At 36.8% G+C, this 19,405-nt stretch overlaps 1 protein-coding gene across 6 annotated transcripts in view; it reads left to right on the top strand.

Annotated features, from left to right (window-relative positions):
* MARK1 (microtubule affinity regulating kinase 1) overlaps positions 1 to 19,405 on the top strand; it is a 57,482-nt gene that overhangs the window by 18,130 nt on the left and 19,947 nt on the right. For 4 of the 6 annotated variants that reach the window (XM_057376946.1, XM_057376947.1, XM_057376945.1 and 1 more), the window contains exons 2-9: positions 4,760 to 4,963; positions 5,536 to 5,589; positions 11,862 to 11,910; positions 13,028 to 13,093; positions 14,049 to 14,119; positions 15,085 to 15,141; positions 18,887 to 19,123; positions 19,212 to 19,331. In XM_057376946.1, the coding sequence (XP_057232929.1) occupies positions 4,760 to 4,963; positions 5,536 to 5,589; positions 11,862 to 11,910; positions 13,028 to 13,093; positions 14,049 to 14,119; positions 15,085 to 15,141; positions 18,887 to 19,123; positions 19,212 to 19,331 (858 nt within the window). Of the gene's footprint in view, positions 1 to 4,759; positions 4,964 to 5,535; positions 5,590 to 11,861; positions 11,911 to 12,332; positions 12,465 to 13,027; positions 13,094 to 14,048; positions 14,120 to 15,084; positions 15,142 to 18,886; positions 19,124 to 19,211; positions 19,332 to 19,405 lie in introns of those variants that run through there. The other 2 variants (XM_057376948.1, XM_057376949.1) reach the window with 2 other exon arrangements.

The following is a 19,405-nucleotide window of genomic DNA, read 5'->3' as shown; positions in this document are numbered from 1 at the left end:
ATAGATACACATGGCAAGAGTAAGCTGTGGTTTTGTTCAGATGTGAGGCCTACCTGGAAGAGGAAGGAATCCCCTCCCAACCCTAGCTGGGGGATCAGGTACTATAATCTGGTGCAGTTGCACCATGCATCGCCTTGTACCACCTGGGTGCTCTTGATACATGATGCAGAACAAGCTCATCTGAACATCTCTGATGGTTTCTACCTGAGGTTTACTGAGAGCTTTCAGAAAATTGGATTCTTCGATTTAGTTTGATTGTTTCTTCATCAAAAGTMTGGCTTGAGGTGCCTTGCTAGAAGCTCCTAGGTCCTAAAGGKTTGGTTGCAGACAGCAACATGAAAGCAAATGGACATTCAGGACAGTATTTTACATCTCTACCCCTTTTCCTTTCCCTGCATTGTGTTTTAAGGAGCATCTAATTTTATGTGTTTATTTCTAAACTTTATTTTTTATTGACATAAACCAAGTATATCGAGAGTCATGTTTATGATGTACTGTAGTACTTCCCACTACATTATGCATACATTAAGAGCAAAGGTRTTGCAGATCAGAGCTATTTATAAGACTGTCTTCTCAACCCTTCAGGATTCCTCTGTCTAGGCTATCTATTTTGAAAAATATTTGCATGTTTGCAAAATATGACAGCTGTTACAAATGCTCTTGTTATGGCACGTGCTTGGAAATGGTAGGAGTTATGAATATAAAAATTGGCTGCAAGATACTTACATCCAGGACAGCTTATAAAATACTGAGAGAAAAAAGTGTAATGTTTGCCTTTTCTAGCCCTGCATTTGCAGACTTTACTTCCATGGGCTGACTCTACCGAGGAATTTGCCTTGCCATAATTCAAGGTGGGGAACATTCAGGACTAAGAGGTTTGTTTATTCAAGTGAGTTGTGTTTGTAGGCAGATTGATGTGTGAAAATTATCCTCTGACTATGAAGAACTATAGAAACCTTCAATGTTTGATTGAGAAAGGCAGTGTGGATTTGTGACTAGAGTGATTTGGGGGAATTTTTAAGACCTAGCTGTACCAGCAGTTAATATAGGTGATGTTGCAAGTTTAGTTACATTGTATAATTCCTGAGAATGCTACTCCAGGGGCTAGTAGGTGGCTAGAGCRTGCTGAATATGTAAAGCAATGAAACCCTCAAGTTGTACCTACTTGGTGAGGTTAGTAGTTCTGCACTTTCTTAAAGATGATGTGTCTGGCCATCGGGTCATCTTGCTTTGGCAATGTTACCTTAGGTAAACAAAGAAAATGATAGCTTTGAAAACAGTGGGTCAGGTTAACTCTGTTGTGGTCTCACTGCCCTTGGCTTTCTGGAACAACTGTGGTGGAACATGTCAGAAACAGACCTAGCTGGGAGCAGTGTTAATCTACCGCTCCTCTGTTGCAATTTAAAATTGAATGCTAGAAATACTTCTTTCAGATTATTGAAAAGGTCATAGATTTTGTTTTCTATATGTATTATTTTCATATTTTAAAATAGTTGACTAATGTGCAAAATACCTAAATGTTCTAATAAACTGTTTCAGCTCTAAACTTTGTTACTGCTGCACCTTCTTTGTTTAAAATTGCATTTTATTTTGAGAAACATCTAATTTTATGTTTATGTCCAGATACTTTAACACTGACAAAACTGAATATATTGAGTCTTGTTTATGATGTACTAGTAAGGTAGTGTTTGCACTACATTATGTATATATATATATATATGTGTGTGTGTGTGTGTGTGTATATATATACATATATCTCTTAAGATGTATTATCAGTGAAATAACAGAATAATAACAGTATCTAGTGAAATAACAGAATTCTTAATTAAAATATTGTGTGGGAAATGCAGATTGTTAGCTGGAATTGTTTTTAGATGGCAGTGAACTTTGAGTGTTGGTTTTTGCAACCCTCATGTTTCCAGCACCCTGAAAAATTTCTCAGAATTTGGAGATTGTTTTACTGAAATGACATTTTAAATAGCCMCATAGTAGCTGATGCATAATGAATGAAGGTATTGTAATGGACCAGAAGGATCTGAAAACTATGTAGCCTGGCCTTCTAGACAGTGTGGATGTTGCATATTTTGGTGAAATTCAGCTTTAGTGTTGTTTGGAAATAACCTCTGAGATACTGTTATTTGACCTTGATTTTTTTTCTTCCAACTTCTTATTCTTCTGTTTCAATTTCAWTGAAGGTTGATTTCTAGAAGTTGATACGTTTCTACTTTAAATTTTTCTTATTGACCATAGCAAGCTGTTCATGTGCAGAAAAGAGACCTATTGCMAGAGTAATTTGAATTTCATTCAGTGCTGTTGAAATTCAGAAATTGTATATATTTATTTATGTGTGGCACACAAACTAGGAAACTTGACCTTCTTTATGCATGCCATCCTTGGGCATAGCTGGAGAGAATGGTTGGTTGACTGTGAAGATAATCTGTTTGAGAAGGAATAATTACGAACCAACCAGAGTGGCTCAGTTYTTCTGTCACAAAAAGACCAAAATCCACAAAGATCATGACCACGAACCTTGTTACTTTTTTCCTTCCTCAGCTTTGGTACTGTYACACTGTCATTTTGATTAAATAATGCTTTCTCTGTTAAATCTGCATTAAAATGATCTGTTCTATGAAGGTATCTTCCTCTTTGCCCATGGCATTGGTAAAGCTTGTCTATCCAACTGTTTATCTAAGAGATCCCTTCAGGTATCTGCTGGGAGTAGGCTAATCCTGTGAAGCATATGAAATTGGCAATTGATATTAGGATTGTCAATGCTTCTGGTARGCACTGTGTTTCCAGTAGTGAAGATCTAATTCACTGAGTAAAGAGGCTCAAAGACTTTTAAATCTTGTTTGTATAGCACAGTGCTGTAGCCCCGGGTGGGGTTCCAGGTACAGCTAAAATGCTTGTTAGCATTGTTAGCATTGATTTTTCAGGGTGTATTTTTAGGGGAGACTTTTCTTTGGGCTGTGGTATATCACGTGGGACCAGTGTCCGATGCTGAAGGAATGTTTCAAAGCCTTTCTACCTGGAGCTGCCTGTCTGATCTTCTCTTTCAAAGTCCACAGAAAATATTTTAATGATGTGCTTCTAAAGAATAAATACTATTACTAGCATGTTATTTCACAGCTGAATAAGTTTGTCTGATAAACAGAATCTAAACATGCCTGGCTTGCTTAGTTCTCTAGTCATTCGAAAAACAGTTTAGCAGTGGGAGTACAGTAGTATTTTGCAGAAGGACTTGTGCAATGAAAAGACAAACAGCATTATATTTAGAGCCRTTCTCCTGGCCATAGTGAATAATTAATAATGCTGGTGGTGATGTAAGCTGGGTTGTGCTTCATTTGGGAAGAACATTCTGGTTGTAGTATACTCCTTGTTTTTTCTGGTTGTGTTGCAGCTGTTTGCTACTTTTCCCAATTCCACTGCTGCTTATGTCCTGAAATAATCTTGCCTGGTTCAGTGGGACTGTCTGTAAGCCTGAATGTTTACAGGAGGGGAYTGACTTCAGTCTCTAACAATTGCTCACTGAAGTTGGAAGTACTGCTTTAAATTCTGGTTTGTATGTGAAAATAATTCCATGAGGAATGACAGATGAGATCACATAGAGCAGTGTTAATTTGGGTATTGGAAGAAACAGTAAAACCTCCAGCTATCCTCAGACTGCTTTCAGCTTAAGGTCAAGGTTCTAGGAACAGGCTCGGTAGTGCTCTGTACAAAGATACTCACTTTTTAATTGAGGCAATCAGTAATGGGAAAAGATTCAGGTGTCTCTTGAGTTTTGTTGGTGTTTTATGYTCAGCTGGGAGTAAGCATGCCTTTCTGCTACAAAATCCAAAAACTGCTCTGGGAAGACACTGTTTCTGCCTCCAGTATTTGCCAGCCTTCAAAGTCTGTAACTTAAAGATTTGAAGCTAAATTTTACCTGTTAAACATTTGTACCCATCTGCCACTCTTAGAAAGTATTTGAAATACTGAAACACTTAGCACCCCTTTGACATTTCTCATTACWTTGGTTTCTCTTTGGAACAATTCCAAGCCCCATCTGTAACTTGCCCCTTATRTACTTGGAAGAGTACAGAAGCACTGCAGATTTCAGTGACTAACATTTAATGTGGGATGATGTGTTGGCATGCCTTAAAAATAACTTCCTTTTAGTTCTTCAGACTTTTTGARATTTAAAATATTTTATGCGATCTCATGGAGTTTTAAAGAATAGTTATTTTTAARTGAAGATGCAGATTGTTTGCTACTTGAATAACAACCTAAAAAAGATGCATACATTTTGGGGAACAAGGCTTACTTGAAAAAATTTTTGGTAATGTCATTTGATTGAAGAAAGTTTAGAAAAAAATAGAATGAAACCTTGTTTCCAAATATACCGAGGTACAAGTATATTTTGTACTGTGTGTTTTTAAAAGACTAACTTTGATTATGATTAGGCAAATTTATCTGCAATATAGTGCTATACTTTGTGTTTTTAAAAGTCTGTAATAGTTTGTTAATTGCTGCCAAGGTGTCTCTAGTTTTGTATTTGGAGCTGGTAAAATCTTATTGCCGAGTCTTTTTCAGGAGACATGTATTGGAACTCTGCCCAAAGGCATAATTTTCTCCTTAGGCTGCCATCCAGAGTTATCACTTGTGTTGGAAAAGTAAATAAATTACTCCCCTTTACATTCTTTTATACTTGTAGTCTGTTTTGCTGCAATTGTCTAAAATCCAAATAGCTAAACTCCTAACTATTCTATCTGCCTTGCAGCATACCTCTGTGGATGGATACACTGAACCMCACATCCAGCCTATCAAGTCAAGTAGCAGACAAAACATCCCCCGGTGTAGGAACTCCATCACATCTACAAATGAAGAGCATCCTCACATTGGAAATTATCGCTTACTGAAAACAATAGGAAAAGGAAATTTTGCCAAAGTGAAACTGGCAAGGCATGTGCTTACTGGAAGAGAGGTAAGCACTGAAAAAAAAAAAAGGCTGAGAGTCTGGTTTATGCTCTCTTTGGCTATCTTTATAGTCAATATTCCTTCTGGAGGCTGTTTCAGGATGCAGAAGTTATCTGACAGAGTTGACATGCCTGAATTTTCACCTAACCACCCCCTTTTTTTTAGATGTACCTTCTTGGTGAAGGGATCAAAATGTTTGTTGTACATCAAAGTGTGTGTTGAGGCTGGGAAGGGGTCTGTTCATCCCCAAGAATTTCTAAAACTGAAAAGAAATATATTGATATGCAAATTTCATTGATGGTGGTGATCTGTTAGGGGATAAATCTTGTATTTGGAGGGCCTGGACAAGATAACATTGTTCTCTTACACAGAAGTATAAAACYGATTCCTAGGTGGCAAAATTCCAAACTCCTGCTGGTAAATCCCAGTAGGTTGGAGAATTTTGCATGGTGAAATTAYAGACGTTGACACAGATGCATGTTTTAGAAGTATATCTATGCCCTTGCTCACAGACGTGCAATATGTTTTTGTTCAAACCTTTTTTTGAGTTTAGTAATTAATGGTTTGTTTTTTCCCAAGGTTGCTGTGAAAATAATAGATAAAACCCAGCTAAATCCTACTAGTCTGCAAAAGGTAAGAATAGACTATAACATGTGAAATTYTGTAAACAGTTGAACTGTGATCCTTTATTTACTTGACAAAAATATTTGATCCCCTTATCTTGCTAAACATTTTTGTGTGTGACCTTGGGAAGAGGGTGATCTCCTTGCTATAACGTGCACATGCATTTGTCTGAGGGCAGTGGTTCCATGTGGTTCCTATCTGAGCATTGTTGTTTTACTCTTCCTTCCTCCTCTAGCTTTCCTCTTTGCCAACAGTAGCATTTCTTTCCCATTAGGTGCACAGTTTGTCTGCATGCTAAACCAAGATGTAATGCTGTAAAGGATGGTATTTTTSTTGGTTTTTCTCTTTAATGTAGTAATTGGTTTTTTGTGGACTTAGATTATCAACTTTTAATGCTTTAATGGGTTTTTCTACATTTATCTTTATACTCTTTCAACTTTAAGAAAATAGTTGCTGAACTCAAGGGACCTGTGGCAATTACTTTTTGTGTATAGAATTGACAAAATGGGTGAATATAATCAGAACAGTCTTGTTTATGCCTGTAGATAGTAATTCGGTAGTGCTTCATAATCAYTGTGATAAGTGTTTTATCAAAACCCTGGGGATTTTTGTTTGGTTTGCATTTTTACTATTTAACTCTGCGTATGTTTTGTTTTGGCTGAAGCACAGAAATGTTATGTTGTCCTTCTGGAGAATGCCCATTATAAAAATTTGGGRTATTTTTTGTTTACAAATACTACACTGCTGCTGTCTGTAGCTGTAGAAATGAGAGAAAGAGGCCAGGGCTGTTCTTTTATCTCTGGCTGCTGTTACAATTTACTTTATTGTGCAGCTTTGGTTATGGGGAATTTTAAACAGCTTTGCTTTAATTTCTTTTTTCTTTTTATTTCTTTTATACTTTGATTTATTTGCTTTAATGTCTCCTTTGTAGTACTTGTGAGTATGGGTTCTTCTGGATATTTTTTTAATTAATTTAATCTGCTGTGCAGTCTGTACAGAAACTTTGCTGCTGCTGAGTCCTATATCCTATATTAAACAAATCTCTGCTAATATTTGAGCTCGAGAAGAGGGACCCACAGAGGCAGTGTGTGACAGAGCATATTGTGGAAATCCTGTGCTGTTCACGTAGCTCATTTCTTACCTGGCTTGGTGCTCACACTTGCAGAGCTGGGTGAATTTGTCTCATTATTGAGCAATGAGAAGCTAAAATAGGTTAAAGCTTTCTGGAGAGCTAAGCAAGAAAAGCTCCATTTTGGGACAATAATTTTAATGTTAAGCTGTATTTCATACCAAAATACTTGATGATAATTCCATAAAACATTCCAAATATAAATAAGGCTTTCATAGCCTACAAAAGATGCTGTCACACTGCACAAATAGTACATAAAATACTCCTGCAATAGGACATTGCTGCTGTTCGTTTTTTTGAGWGGGAGGCTGGCAACAAGAGAAACAGTGTTAGGTGCAGTTAGAAGCAGCTGATAATAGAACTAAGGATAGATGTTTAAATTTAGTGATTTAACCAGAGTTTCATTCTTCAGTAACTTCTAAATATATTTATCCCGTGCATCTTCTGCTCACACTGAAAAATGGGGTAATTTGTTGGTATGATTTTTTCACTTGTGAAATATTGATTATGATTGTCAGAAAAAATAATCTTTGTTTTTGAAGCTTTATATGTCTTCAGCTGTGACTGAGTGAATGAATATTGATTGTGTGAAAGCTCTTAAGTAAACTTTAGCACAATTTTTGTGCAGACACTGAAGCAACTGTAAATACAAAGCAAATAAGGGTGAGAGGGTGGTTCATTAGCATACTTAAGATAATTTCTGTTGGTAGTTTAATGGGTCATTTGTGTATTGTAAGTAAAATAATAAAAATTCTTGTTCTCTTCTGTGAAATCAGTCCCCCCTATTTTTCTTTCTGCACTGAACTATTACATTTTGTTTGTGATTCTTCATGTACTATTTACTATCACTGCAATACAGTTTTGTCATCAGACCTGTACTGTACAAAGGGCTGCTAAGTAGTTGGGTTTTTTCTTCGAGAGGCAATGTTGGGASTGGGAAGCAGTGATAGTAGTATTGTGTTAATAGGAACAAACACTCTCCTAATGAAGRTTTGTTTATAAAGGACACTGGAGTTTGTTACTGGCACAAAAATAAAACTCCTCAATTTGAACCCGTCTAAATTCTCTTGGTTGAGAGGACAGTTTCTAGAATTCAAAGCTGATAAATTGTATGCAGTTCAGCAAAACTTAATAGACCTTCAATCACTACTGATTATTATTAATCTAGCAAGACAAACTTCTTGTTATCTTGGGGGTATAGGGTCATTCACAAAACCATTCCCTTTCCATTCACCATAGTATGAAGCATAGCAAGTGCAAGTCAGTTTGCTACAGTACTTGCTACTGACCTAATTAAGTGAAATGAGTCATCATAGCTTCACATGCAGCATTCTGTTTTGTAAACAGAAATATTTGAGCACATACTTCAGTTGCTGGAAGTGTTACACAAGCTGGATCTGTAGTCAGTCACGAGTATAAAAGYGAAGAGTGTTTCATTTCTTCTTAGCTGCTCACCAATGGTTTTCATACCCTGTAGTATGGACAAAATGCTTCAGACAGAGTTACTTTAACTTGTGGCATGACCTAACATTTGATGGTTTAAGTAAGCTGATCTTAAAATTTTTAAATTTTAAAATTTAATTTAAAATTTCTTTTCTTGTCCATGCAATGTGGGAGTCTTAGCTTATGTTACATTTCTCGCTCCTCTCCAAGTAAAAAAAACAATGTTGGGTTAAGGGTCCTGTGTTTTTATTTTGTTTTCAGTTTGTTCAGTCTGTGGTTACCACTGTATTCAGCAAGCATCTGTTTAGAACAGAGCTGGCTTTATTGTTGACTTGCTGTCTTGATAGTAACATATTGTACTGACTTAGCTTTTTCCACTGTCACTATTGTAATTTGTTCCCAAATGTAAGTATTTGGGCTTTGTCATAACACTAATTTATATCAAAACAGCTGGTCTWTTTTCTGCATATCTGCTGCATTGAAAGTGTTGTCTTGTACTGGCTTCACCAGGGATGTTTCTGAAATAGGATTCTGTTGCTCTTCTGCAAACTGCTAGTGGAGCACAAGGTGGGGTTTTTTTTTTATTTATAAGTTTAATTGGGAAATGGTATTTTTATATGTCCCTTCTAAGGGTCTGCAAGCTTTTTATTCTTTAAAAATATTTGGAGCTTCTAACTTAAGTTCCTTCTTCTGTTAAAAAAGCAGAACTGAAGTAAAGTAGTAGTAGAAGATTTAGAACAATTTCAGTATATTACCTATCAAAAGCTGTGCTGCTTTTGCCACATCCCTTGTCAGTAACAGCTTAGAAACTAGAGCAGCTTTCAAGCACACCTTTCAAAAGCCTTGGTTGACTGAAGACTTTCAGTTTGATTGTAGTGACTTAAAATAGTAAATCCTAAACATAGGTGTCAATCTGACCTCAAGTAGACATGTTGTTAAWGGTATGGCAGAAGATGTTTGCTTTCTGCAGTTTGTGCCTTGAAAAATTAAGCTGGAAACACAGGAAACAATTTTTCAAGTTTTGTGGCTTTTCACTAACTGCAAATTTTATGAATTGAGTATGGTACTGGCTGTCCCTTTCTACAAGTGAAGCTTTTGAGGCTACAGCACCTTTGAAACAAGGAGATGCTTGTTCAAGAGCTGCTTTTGAATGGTGGCACTTGTTAAGAATGAAGAGTGGTCCTGTAAATATGTAGTGGAGTGGGAGGAGAGAAATCAGGGAGCACTTACACCTTTGGAGAGAGCAGGACACTGCTGCTCAGGAAAATACAGATGTGTCTGAATTCTGAAAATACTATCTTTTGTCAGTAAAATTGATCAATTGATCATAATCCTGCAGCAGGTTGCCTTGTCATGAAAGGAGAACCAATAACATTGTTCTGTCCTGATTTTTCTAAATTTAAAACTTGGCTTTATAGGAAATAACTGTGGTCTTTTTGCCTAAATACTTCTATATGCAAAGGAAGAAGTGTATCCAGAGTTTTACTAAGGGGTGTAGTGGCTCTTGTTTAGAGGTGTCTATATTTTATATACCTGGTTATTGACATTGCCAATGTTAATGACCAGCATGCTTCTTCATGGGGAAATCGTGGGAGATGTTTCTCTCAAAGTAGTGCTTTATGGAATGCAGAGTTACAATGTAAAATGATGTCCTCAAATACTGTTAATGCTTTTATTCAGTATACTTGTGAAACAAAATTTCATATCATTGTAAAATCCATTTGAATCTCAAACCAATTAAAACCTTAAACCAATTAGTAAACTTCTAAACCTTGTGAAAATATTGAATAGAATAATGCATATCTCGTTTTTTTTCCAATTCCTTTCAATTTACATTAAGTATAAAATTGTGAGGGTTTAAATCATTTTCTATAGAAGCCTTGTATTTTAATCCTGCTTGTGAAGGTATCTGTTCATTGCTGTACCTTTTATACCAGCATTGATAGTATTAAGTTATGAAATATCTTTCCAGTCTTTTGGGAGGAACTGATTTTCCACATACCTTCTTAGAAGCTCTTCTGAGGCTGTGTCTTCTATTGGTTTAGATTTGTTAGCTTCTGATTAGTTTATATTGATTTAGCTGAGACATTTATTCTTGTGCAACAAATCCAAATACATAGAAAAGCARCAAATTCGCAGAGAATGTCCTGATCTGATGTTTTTTCTTAGCAATGACTGACTTTATGAGGAAAAGATATTTGCTGAAGTTAATTCTGGTGCATAATGTTACATACCCCTTTTATGCTTTAGATATAACCAAACTGCATGTGTTCATATTTGCTCAGAGAAATGCTTTTATAGTCTTTGCATCCTTCTGAAATTGTTTTAATGGCATTTATAAGGCAAGTGCGTAGTAGCTAGCTTGAAATCCTTAATGCAAGTACAGAACTATAATATTATGACTTGAGTTGTAGTAGTAGTACTTTATCAAAAGCTGAGTTTCAATAAGATATTGCTCTGTCTTAACTGTAGAATAAATGCAGAATTTTAGAAACTCGTAAAATACACATTGAAGTTCTCCTCTTTGAGGAGCTGTTTGGTCTTTGGCTTGCATCATTGTACCCTCTTAATAAAGTTGTATCTGATCAGGGGAGACTGATGTTGAAAATGGAGGGTGAGATGTCTCTGACACATCAAACAAGCAAAACAGCATCAAGTTTCTCTAAGAAGGACTGTAGAGCTAAGGTGTTTCCAAAATATCGAGCATTACACTGAAGAGTGAGCATTTCTTCATTTATTTCAGCATCCTYCTTCAGCCCTATAAAGGATCAAAGAGTGTGCAGCACAGTAAGGATATGCTGTTCACTTGAAGTAAAACAGTGCAAGCTTATCTGTGTTGTCAGCCTCAAGTATACAGTACCAAACTCCAGTCATTTCTGATTTCTTTCATTTGCCTTCTTTCCTTAAAGCCCTTAGGTTAGTTTTGATGTACTTCTAATTATTAAGGCCATGAATGGTAGAAATTTATGAGCAGTAACCTATTTTTTCTGCTTTAAAAAAAAAAAAAATCCACCCTTATCTGAAGTATATATACTTAGGGCTTTAAGTTTGCCCAGTTGTTTATAATTATGTGATTCAGGAGTATAGAGCAGACTTGCAGCAATGATAAAACTTCAGGACTTGTAGGGGGAGGGGGRAAGAGTGGCTATTGCTACTCTTGGTGATCCAGTATAAAATTTGGTAGTTACGAGAAAAGCAAACTCGCCTACTTCACCTCTGTGGAGCAGCAGGACTTAGAGAATGTCAGAATTCCTGGTGTCTGATTCCAGTTGAACCTCTGTGTGTGAGTTTCCTCTAGTGCTGTTCCTTGTAGTCGCACCTGCAGTTTTTMTGTGTTCAGGCTAGTTGGCTGAGCTTGCCAGTCACCAAAGCAATTGGAGCAAAGAAAGAGTGGAAACTTGTGTGAATAAACTGTGAGGTTTGGTCTATGTGAAACTCCACAAGGGGCTGTGCAACTTAGTGTGTCTGTGTAAAGCTTGAAAATTAGTCTGGTTTTAGCATGTAGTTATTTGTAGTGGTTATATTTATTTAATTCATAAGATGTAGATTATGTTTTCTGGAGTTCACTACACTATATTTATCTATATTTTACAGTCATGCTATTTTCTGTGGCCTTTTCTGTCTCATTTTTGACATTTAAAATTGCGTATCTCGTGTAATTTTTCCCTAATAAACATGTTCTAAGGAAATTGTCCTGCTTCCTTGACAGTTGTTTCGAGAAGTACGAATAATGAAGATACTGAATCATCCCAATATTGGTAGGAGCCCTGCAATTCTGCAGACTTTTTTTCTATTATGCTGTTTACATTTTACTCTGTTTGGCTGTATTTGAATGTACTGCTATTAAACTCTTTTTTGGAGATAATAGGACAGTAAGCATCCAGTAAATGCTTCATTGTATCACCTCCTTTATTGACTCTGCTTGCATCAAGAGTTTTGCTCTGAGGAGGTAAACTGCTCAGTCCAGGAAAGCCTTACACAGAGTAGGAAATGTGAGCTCTCCAGTCTGTCAAGTACCCCAACTCCCCTCTTCTACTGAAATTATTCTTGAGACCCAAAAGCATGAGTTTCATAGGTGAGAGTAGCAAAACTCCATTAGTTCATCTAAGAAAGACTCCTGCTGWCTGATATTTCCAGAGAATTAGATTACCAAGTATGTAATTTTCCCTTTCTGCTTTAGTTCTTTCACCTACCCCACAGCTTCAGGGCCCTACTTTGTGATGACAATTCTTCTGGCTGAGGAGGGCTGGACAGTCTTGTTCCAGAGACAGTTAATGGTCCTGAATCGGCCAGAGGGCTTGTTGCATACAAGGTATGGATGAGGTGTACAAGTTATTACATGCTAGGCACTCCCTTCTCATCCCTTAAATTGTCTGTTGCTTTTTCAGCATTCATAGCTTCTGCTGGTTTTTGTTTTCTTGGGGGTGGTGGTGGGGGTGTGTTTGTTTTAAATGAGTGGTTATGTTACCATCTGAGGGAAGTCAGATTTGACATTTCTGGTATCCACTTGGTTTTTAGTTGGTCAGAATCTCAGATTTCTGACTGTGAGCAGTTTACTAGCAAAACAGGGGAGGTTTGTATGATCTTAAAGAAGTCTGTGTCAAATTAAACACTAATTTCAGCATGAACTCGTTTTTACAGTGTGCATAAATTTCTGAGAAAATTGTGAATTAATATGCTTTATTGTCAACTGTGATTTAGAAATTAATTTTGGTCTTTTTCCCCYGCAAAAGAATGCTAACCTGAAGGATATAAAGTTTCTGTATGACTGAGTGTTATCATTGGCTATAAATTATACTCATTCTGTGAGTATAATTGTTTGTTTGTGCTGTGCCTTTAGTGCTGGCTGCAATCTCTCATTCATTTTTCTTGCAGTAAAATTATTTGAAGTTATTGAGACTGAAAAGACGTTGTATTTGGTAATGGAATATGCCAGTGGGGGTAAGTGGATTCTGAAATGTGCACTAAGGATAAACTGAAATGCCAGTTACATGCCTAGAAACGCTTTAAGGATTTAATGGGTTATTCCAATCTGGCCTTCAGAGCAGTCCCAGCAGACCTCTCAGGGCAGGATTTCTTGATTCTGTTAAGTARCCTCTTAGGTTTGTGCTTGAGGGTAGTTCCCATTCTGAGGTTCCTGCTGCAGTATCAGGAGATAATCTGGCTCTGATTCTGGCAAAAACTCTGGACTCGCTTAGTATTTATCTGCTATATTTAGGCGAGCACTGGTGCCTCATTTTATCTTGCAAATGTGTGCCAAAGCACTTGGAGAGGCAGATCCGGGGATGGGAATAAGTAACACAGGAAGGGGAACCAGCAGGCTCATAGTGAGAGTGATAGTGAGTGCTTGCTGGAGAAGCTGCTTAGCATCTGAATGGGAAATGTTTGAATGTGGGAAGAGAATCCAGCACAGTGCCAATGACCAGCTAGGGAAGGCTGCTGCTGTCAGACACTGCAAAGTTGCGGATCCAAAAGGCATTTGAGCAGCTTTATTAGAAACAGAACAAAAAGGAATAAACAGAAATAATATAAATAATGTTAAGTGAAGMCACTAGAGACACATAAAACAAATCTGATACATAAGTTGCCCAATTACCAATGCATCCTACACAGAATATGAATATATTGGGTGATCAGTTTTGTTTGTTTCACAGTGGTGAAGTCAATTTATTTTAAWAATTGGAGAAGCCTTAGTATGAAGGGTTCCATTTTTACTTCTTAGTTATTATTTATTTGAATGAAAGCCGAAGCAAAAAGTCAGCAATTTTTATTGGCTGCTTCTATTTCCTTTCCCTTTCCCTTCAAGAACATGGGTAGTGTGTTGTTTTCAAGTATGTTTTGATTGTGCGTGGTAGTAAAAAAAATAATACTCATGTTCTGTCCTTGTCATGATCAGGCGAAGTGTTTGACTACCTAGTTGCACATGGAAGAATGAAAGAGAAAGAAGCTCGTTCAAAATTCAGGCAGGTATGAAATTGCCATTTATACTTCCTTGTTTCTATTTATGGTGTTTTCAGATAGACATGAGTGTGAGCAAACTTCTTTTATTAAAAAAAATATTGTTTTGATAATGTTTATTAAAGCTGCAGTGGGAAAAAATCCCAGAAGAGAAAAATACCAGCTTCCTACATACTGTCTAAAAATAGTAAGRTTGTTTTACATTTTCTTTTAGTCAGTGTTCCCAAGAGTCACTTATTTTATTGTGACTCAYTTGAGGTTTAAATAGTTTTCTGAATATTTTAGAATTTTACAGGTGTTCTATCTAGAGATGTTGATATGACTTTGTGTCATGTCACACTGTTTTGTATGAAGGCTATTCTGTAATAAGCTTTTATATTMTTATTACAAATTTTCTCATCTTAATCCTTTTCTTACCCTGGTTTTAGTGACTGTTTTGGATGTATTGTTTATAAATATATGAAGTTTTGTATTTTTCAGAATTAAGTTATGTAATTAACATTTAAAGAAACTGCTCTTAACTTGCAGTTTCAGACTTGGTTTTTGTTGTATATGTGAAAGGCATGAAAATGTTGAATGAATTGTTCTGCTAGGGATGAACTGCAAAGATCTGCAGTTGATATTTTAGAAGATAAAATCTGAGATGATGTATCTGGCTACTGGATTGAAGAGTGGGTTACTTTTTAATAGTATTGCTATTGGGTGATTTACATTTAAAAAATGTTTCTCCTATTACCTTGAGGTGTATGTCTTAAACTTCTTTTTAGTAGGAAAATGAGCTGCTTSTAGGGACTTTCTAGTTTTAGTATTTAAGTTTAATAAAAGAAACATGGATGAATATTTTCTAAGATAATTGCTTTATTCATTTCTTACGTTCTAGTGAGTCATATCAGGAAACAAAATTGCTAAATTATATGCAAAAACTTATGCTGAAGTTGAAATAAAATATTTCACTGATCATCTTGKTGTTTCAGATTGTATCTGCTGTGCAGTACTGTCATCAAAAATGCATAGTTCATCGTGATCTTAAGGTAGGTCATTACTTATTTTGCTTTTTCTGCCTATCATATAGACTTCATTTCTTTCTATATGTTAGTCCTTGCCACTGCCTGTGAATGCTTCAAACATGTGAATGAGGAAACTATCACTTTTATTTTATTCTGTATTTTTGAAGCTCAAAAAAAATATTGGAGCTTGCTTCTTGGAACAGGGGAGAGACAAGAATAGAATGTGTTACTTTCATTCCAGTTTTGGCTTTAAGAAAAAGACATGCTCTCCAAAGAATTATACCTGCTGTCATACTGATATCTACACAGTGAAGCTGCAAAAGATCAATTTACAGCAGTCAGCAGCACTTAATTAAAATATTTTCAGTTAAAGTATATTTTAAGSATCTATAAAATACTCTTTCCTTAATGATTTATAAGAAATATGCTAGATTTTTAATCCGTTTGAATTTCTACTCTATTGTGTTTGATTTGGGCAGGAAAAAGAAATCAAGGGTAAACAGAAATTAGTTGAATTCTTWTTTTTTTTAATCTTTTTAGTAATCTATCTGTGTAAACCACCAGACCATATTAAGAGTTCAGCAGATGCAGGTACAACCTAGGCCTTCACCCTGAACTTGTCTTYATGCCAAGTTTAGGTATCATGGGACTTGGACAAGATCCTCACCCACTTGAAAGCTGTCTCGTGCTGTTGCTTTGATGTCTTTGTACACTTACAAAGAAAACACTGGTGTAGGTTCTTTYTTACTAATGTATCTAAATACTTACAAAAAGCTGAAGTAGAATGATTTCTAAGCGTTTTTTTTCAGCAGTATGTTTTGTCTTATCTTATAAGGCACTGCAGCGTTCTTGCAACCTTGTTCTTACAAATCTGTTCCCTGTTACCTGTCAATCTGCCAGCTCCTGCATGTATACATGAGGATGGATAATAAATACATCCTTTTCTGTTGAGTCGTCTCTGCTCTGGGACCATTGTCTTCTGATGTGGAGGTGCCTGCTCAGCACTCTGAAGTTAGAATGCAAGGAAGGAAAAGGCTGGATGTTACTGAAATCTCAATTTTAAAAAATTCCTCCACATTTTGTGTGATGGTTTGGAGCCTGTGAATGTTTTSTCAAGCTCCCTGGAGCTTACTGCAGCCACTTCTGTTGAGCTTTGCAGAATGCTGCACCTGGGGACCTCTTGATCTGCCAGGACAAGCTGCTTTCACTGGTTCCCTTGGTCCTGCACTTGGCTGRGAGTAGGGAGCCAGCCACCTCCTCCTGCTTATCTAGCTCTGGCTGCTTCAGTCCAGCTATGTGACTGAATTTTGCTGCATTAACCCCTGCAGTTACTCAGCATCCTGAATCTTGCTCATTCTCCCAGACCTCATTAGAGCCTCCACCTCTCTTCAGCTTCTTAGTTCTATAGCACATGCACAGCTCACAGGCTGTGCTCTCCAGCCCATGCAAAACAGCTCTGCAGCATTCACACAGGAACTACCTGCCACAAGGAGTCTGCTGCTGATCTCCTTTTTATTTGCCAGACAGCAGGCAGGCTCCAAAATGAYTTTTTAATTTGATTTTTTTCTYTCCATCTTCTCTTGGCTGGAGTTGTGCTAGACTCACTTGAAAAGTTCAGAGTAAGGCGTGATTGAGAGCCAGTCAGCCTAGCTAAGGAAAAATACATTTTCCAAAGGGAAAAAAGGCTAAATGTATGGCATTGAGGAGGTGTTCTTGCTTCATCTCTACTTTCTAAGTGATATGATATCTCTGTCTTCTTTAAAACTCTTCTCATAGAGCTGTAGAGAAGGAAAAGGGAACTTGAACGTGGTGTGTGCATTCTTACCTGCTTCTGTTGATTCTCTGTGGTATCAGCACGTTGAGCAATTGGTACTGCAGCACAAGGCAGATGATGTCTAGCACCACTTTGGATATTTTTGATAAGATGTTTTGGCTTTAATAACAGGGTAAACTCTGTCATTTACAAGCTGTTTCAGCCTAAACTGGGGAGATGCGTAAGAAAATGTGCAAGTTTGTCCAGGCTATTCTGGTAGAAGAGGAGGGATTGCAGGGCCTATGGGTGGTTCTTAAACTGTCTCCTTTTAACTTTATAAACAGCTTGTGTAGAAAGGCTCCAACCAATTCCAGCTTTGCTCATCCTGTGACCCACAAAACTTACCATTTCAGTTCCTACTTTTTGCTCTGAACATGTATTCAACAAGAGCATAGACTTTCTGTTTGGCATATTAAAAAGGCCTTTTGATGTTTTTGTTTGAAGTAAGGAACCTGAAAGCATGAGGCACTTGGGTAGCGAAGTACTGTTGAACTAGGAGGACTATTGTAATCACAGACCAGCTGCACTGACAGTGCTGTTTTCACCACAAGGAAAATGAAGTCTTTGTGTCGTAGCATAGAAGGCTGTCAGATCTGGAAAAGAGCTCTGTGAGTCTGTCTGCAGGCACATCAGCTGGAACCAGCTGGTATGACAGATCGTGAATTGGAAAAATAAAATATTTTCCAGGATAGAGKTTGTAAAAAATGGGCTTTATTTTACTCCTAATAAAGGCTAAATTCTGTTGTGCAGCTATTGTCTTGGTATACTGCTAGTCAATTGGCTCCTGTTCATTGACTATAAGTGAAATTATTAAAAATAAATCCAAACAAACGAACCCTGACAAACTCATGTTWACCCTTTTAATTCAATCAGCTGACAATTAGATTGCTGCTGCTCTGATTGTGAATTAAGATATTTTCATATTTTCTGGGCTCAACTCTTAGCACAGCATCGGATGAGAGATATTTGTTTGCTATAGAACTGTTGTTTGGCAGTAAGGTGAACCCTCTACTCTGGTTAATATCTGTCCTCCTGTTGAAAAAGTAGGATTCTTGCRCTGCTTGATGCTGTCCTATGTTGCTGATATGCAGATTTGGAGCTGAGATCCAGTTAGATAAATGAATATTGCCCAGTTCTGCTGCACTCCTTGCACAACATCCTTGCATTTTGAGAGCTGCACTTTTTCCCCCAATAATTTATTAATATTTGTGTAACTTCATCCTTTTAATATTACCTATGTGGGATACTAAACATAAGATACTGTTGACTGACTCTCCAGGTGTTCTGTACACTTGCATCTATGTATATGTGACATATTGCATTCACGTGATTGCTGCACAGGTATTTTTTCACACACAATGTAAAGTGTTTAAGTGTTAATGCCTTGGTGTTGGTGTTGCTGTTGCTGAAGCAAAAGCTAATTATAAAAGGGAGAGGATTTTTTGGTGCAGAATGCTAAGATACAGCATGTAGCTTGAAGTGTTTCATCTTGTAAGCAGAAGGTATCTTCTAAAGTCTTTAATTCCTTCTAACATTTACTCTACTAAAATGGTAGATGATTTCTAGAATTAGATTTACTCTCTTTGGCATCAGAAATTGGCATGAAACCTGTCAAAAGCTGAAACTGCAATTCTGAGATGTCTAGGTACTTCACTCTAAGGCTGAACYAAGTTATTTCTTCCAGAAAATAAAATGTTCCTAGTTGATTCACTAGCTGACTTTTAAGTTTGTTTAACTGCTTTTAACAGTTATATTTTCATGAGTAAAAATTGTTGGTTTTCAGTCCTTATAATGTACTTGGGGGCATTAGTTTCTTTTRTTCTGCAAGAAAGATGCAAACAGTGAACCATTTTAGAAAAAAATCTATTTGTATTTATTGATAAATGATTCCATGTACTGTAAATATACTTAGCGTGATACAAAGGTTGTCCTCTTCCTCTTTTATTTTTCTCTTAGGCAGAAAACCTTCTACTTGATTCAGATATGAACATTAAAATTGCAGACTTTGGGTTTAGTAATGAGTTCACGGTTGGTAATAAACTGGACACGTTTTGTGGCAGCCCACCTTACGCCGCTCCTGAACTTTTCCAAGGAAAGAAATACGATGGCCCTGAAGTGGATGTGTGGAGCCTTGGGGTGATTTTGTATACACTAGTGAGCGGATCACTGCCATTTGATGGTCAGAATCTAAAGGTACAGTTACAGTGTGAAAGCTTGTCTTTGCTGGCTTTAAATCTTCTGTGTCATCAGGAGCACACCTTTTCAAAATCYTATTTTACAGGAACTGAGGGAGCGAGTACTGAGGGGGAAGTACCGCATTCCGTTCTATATGTCTACAGACTGTGAAAATCTACTCAAGAAGCTGCTAGTACTGAATCCAATAAAACGAGGCAGCTTGGAAGTAAGTAATTTCATTTTGGAAAAAAAGGGGGTTCATATTAAGAAAGAATAACATACAACAATTGCTTGAGAATT

Source organism: Malurus melanocephalus, unplaced genomic scaffold, assembly GCF_030028575.1.
Source record: "Malurus melanocephalus ecotype Western Australia unplaced genomic scaffold, MMel_1.1 scaffold_296, whole genome shotgun sequence".
NCBI lineage: Eukaryota > Metazoa > Chordata > Aves > Passeriformes > Maluridae > Malurus > Malurus melanocephalus.
This window is presented reverse-complemented; position numbering and strand designations above follow the sequence as displayed.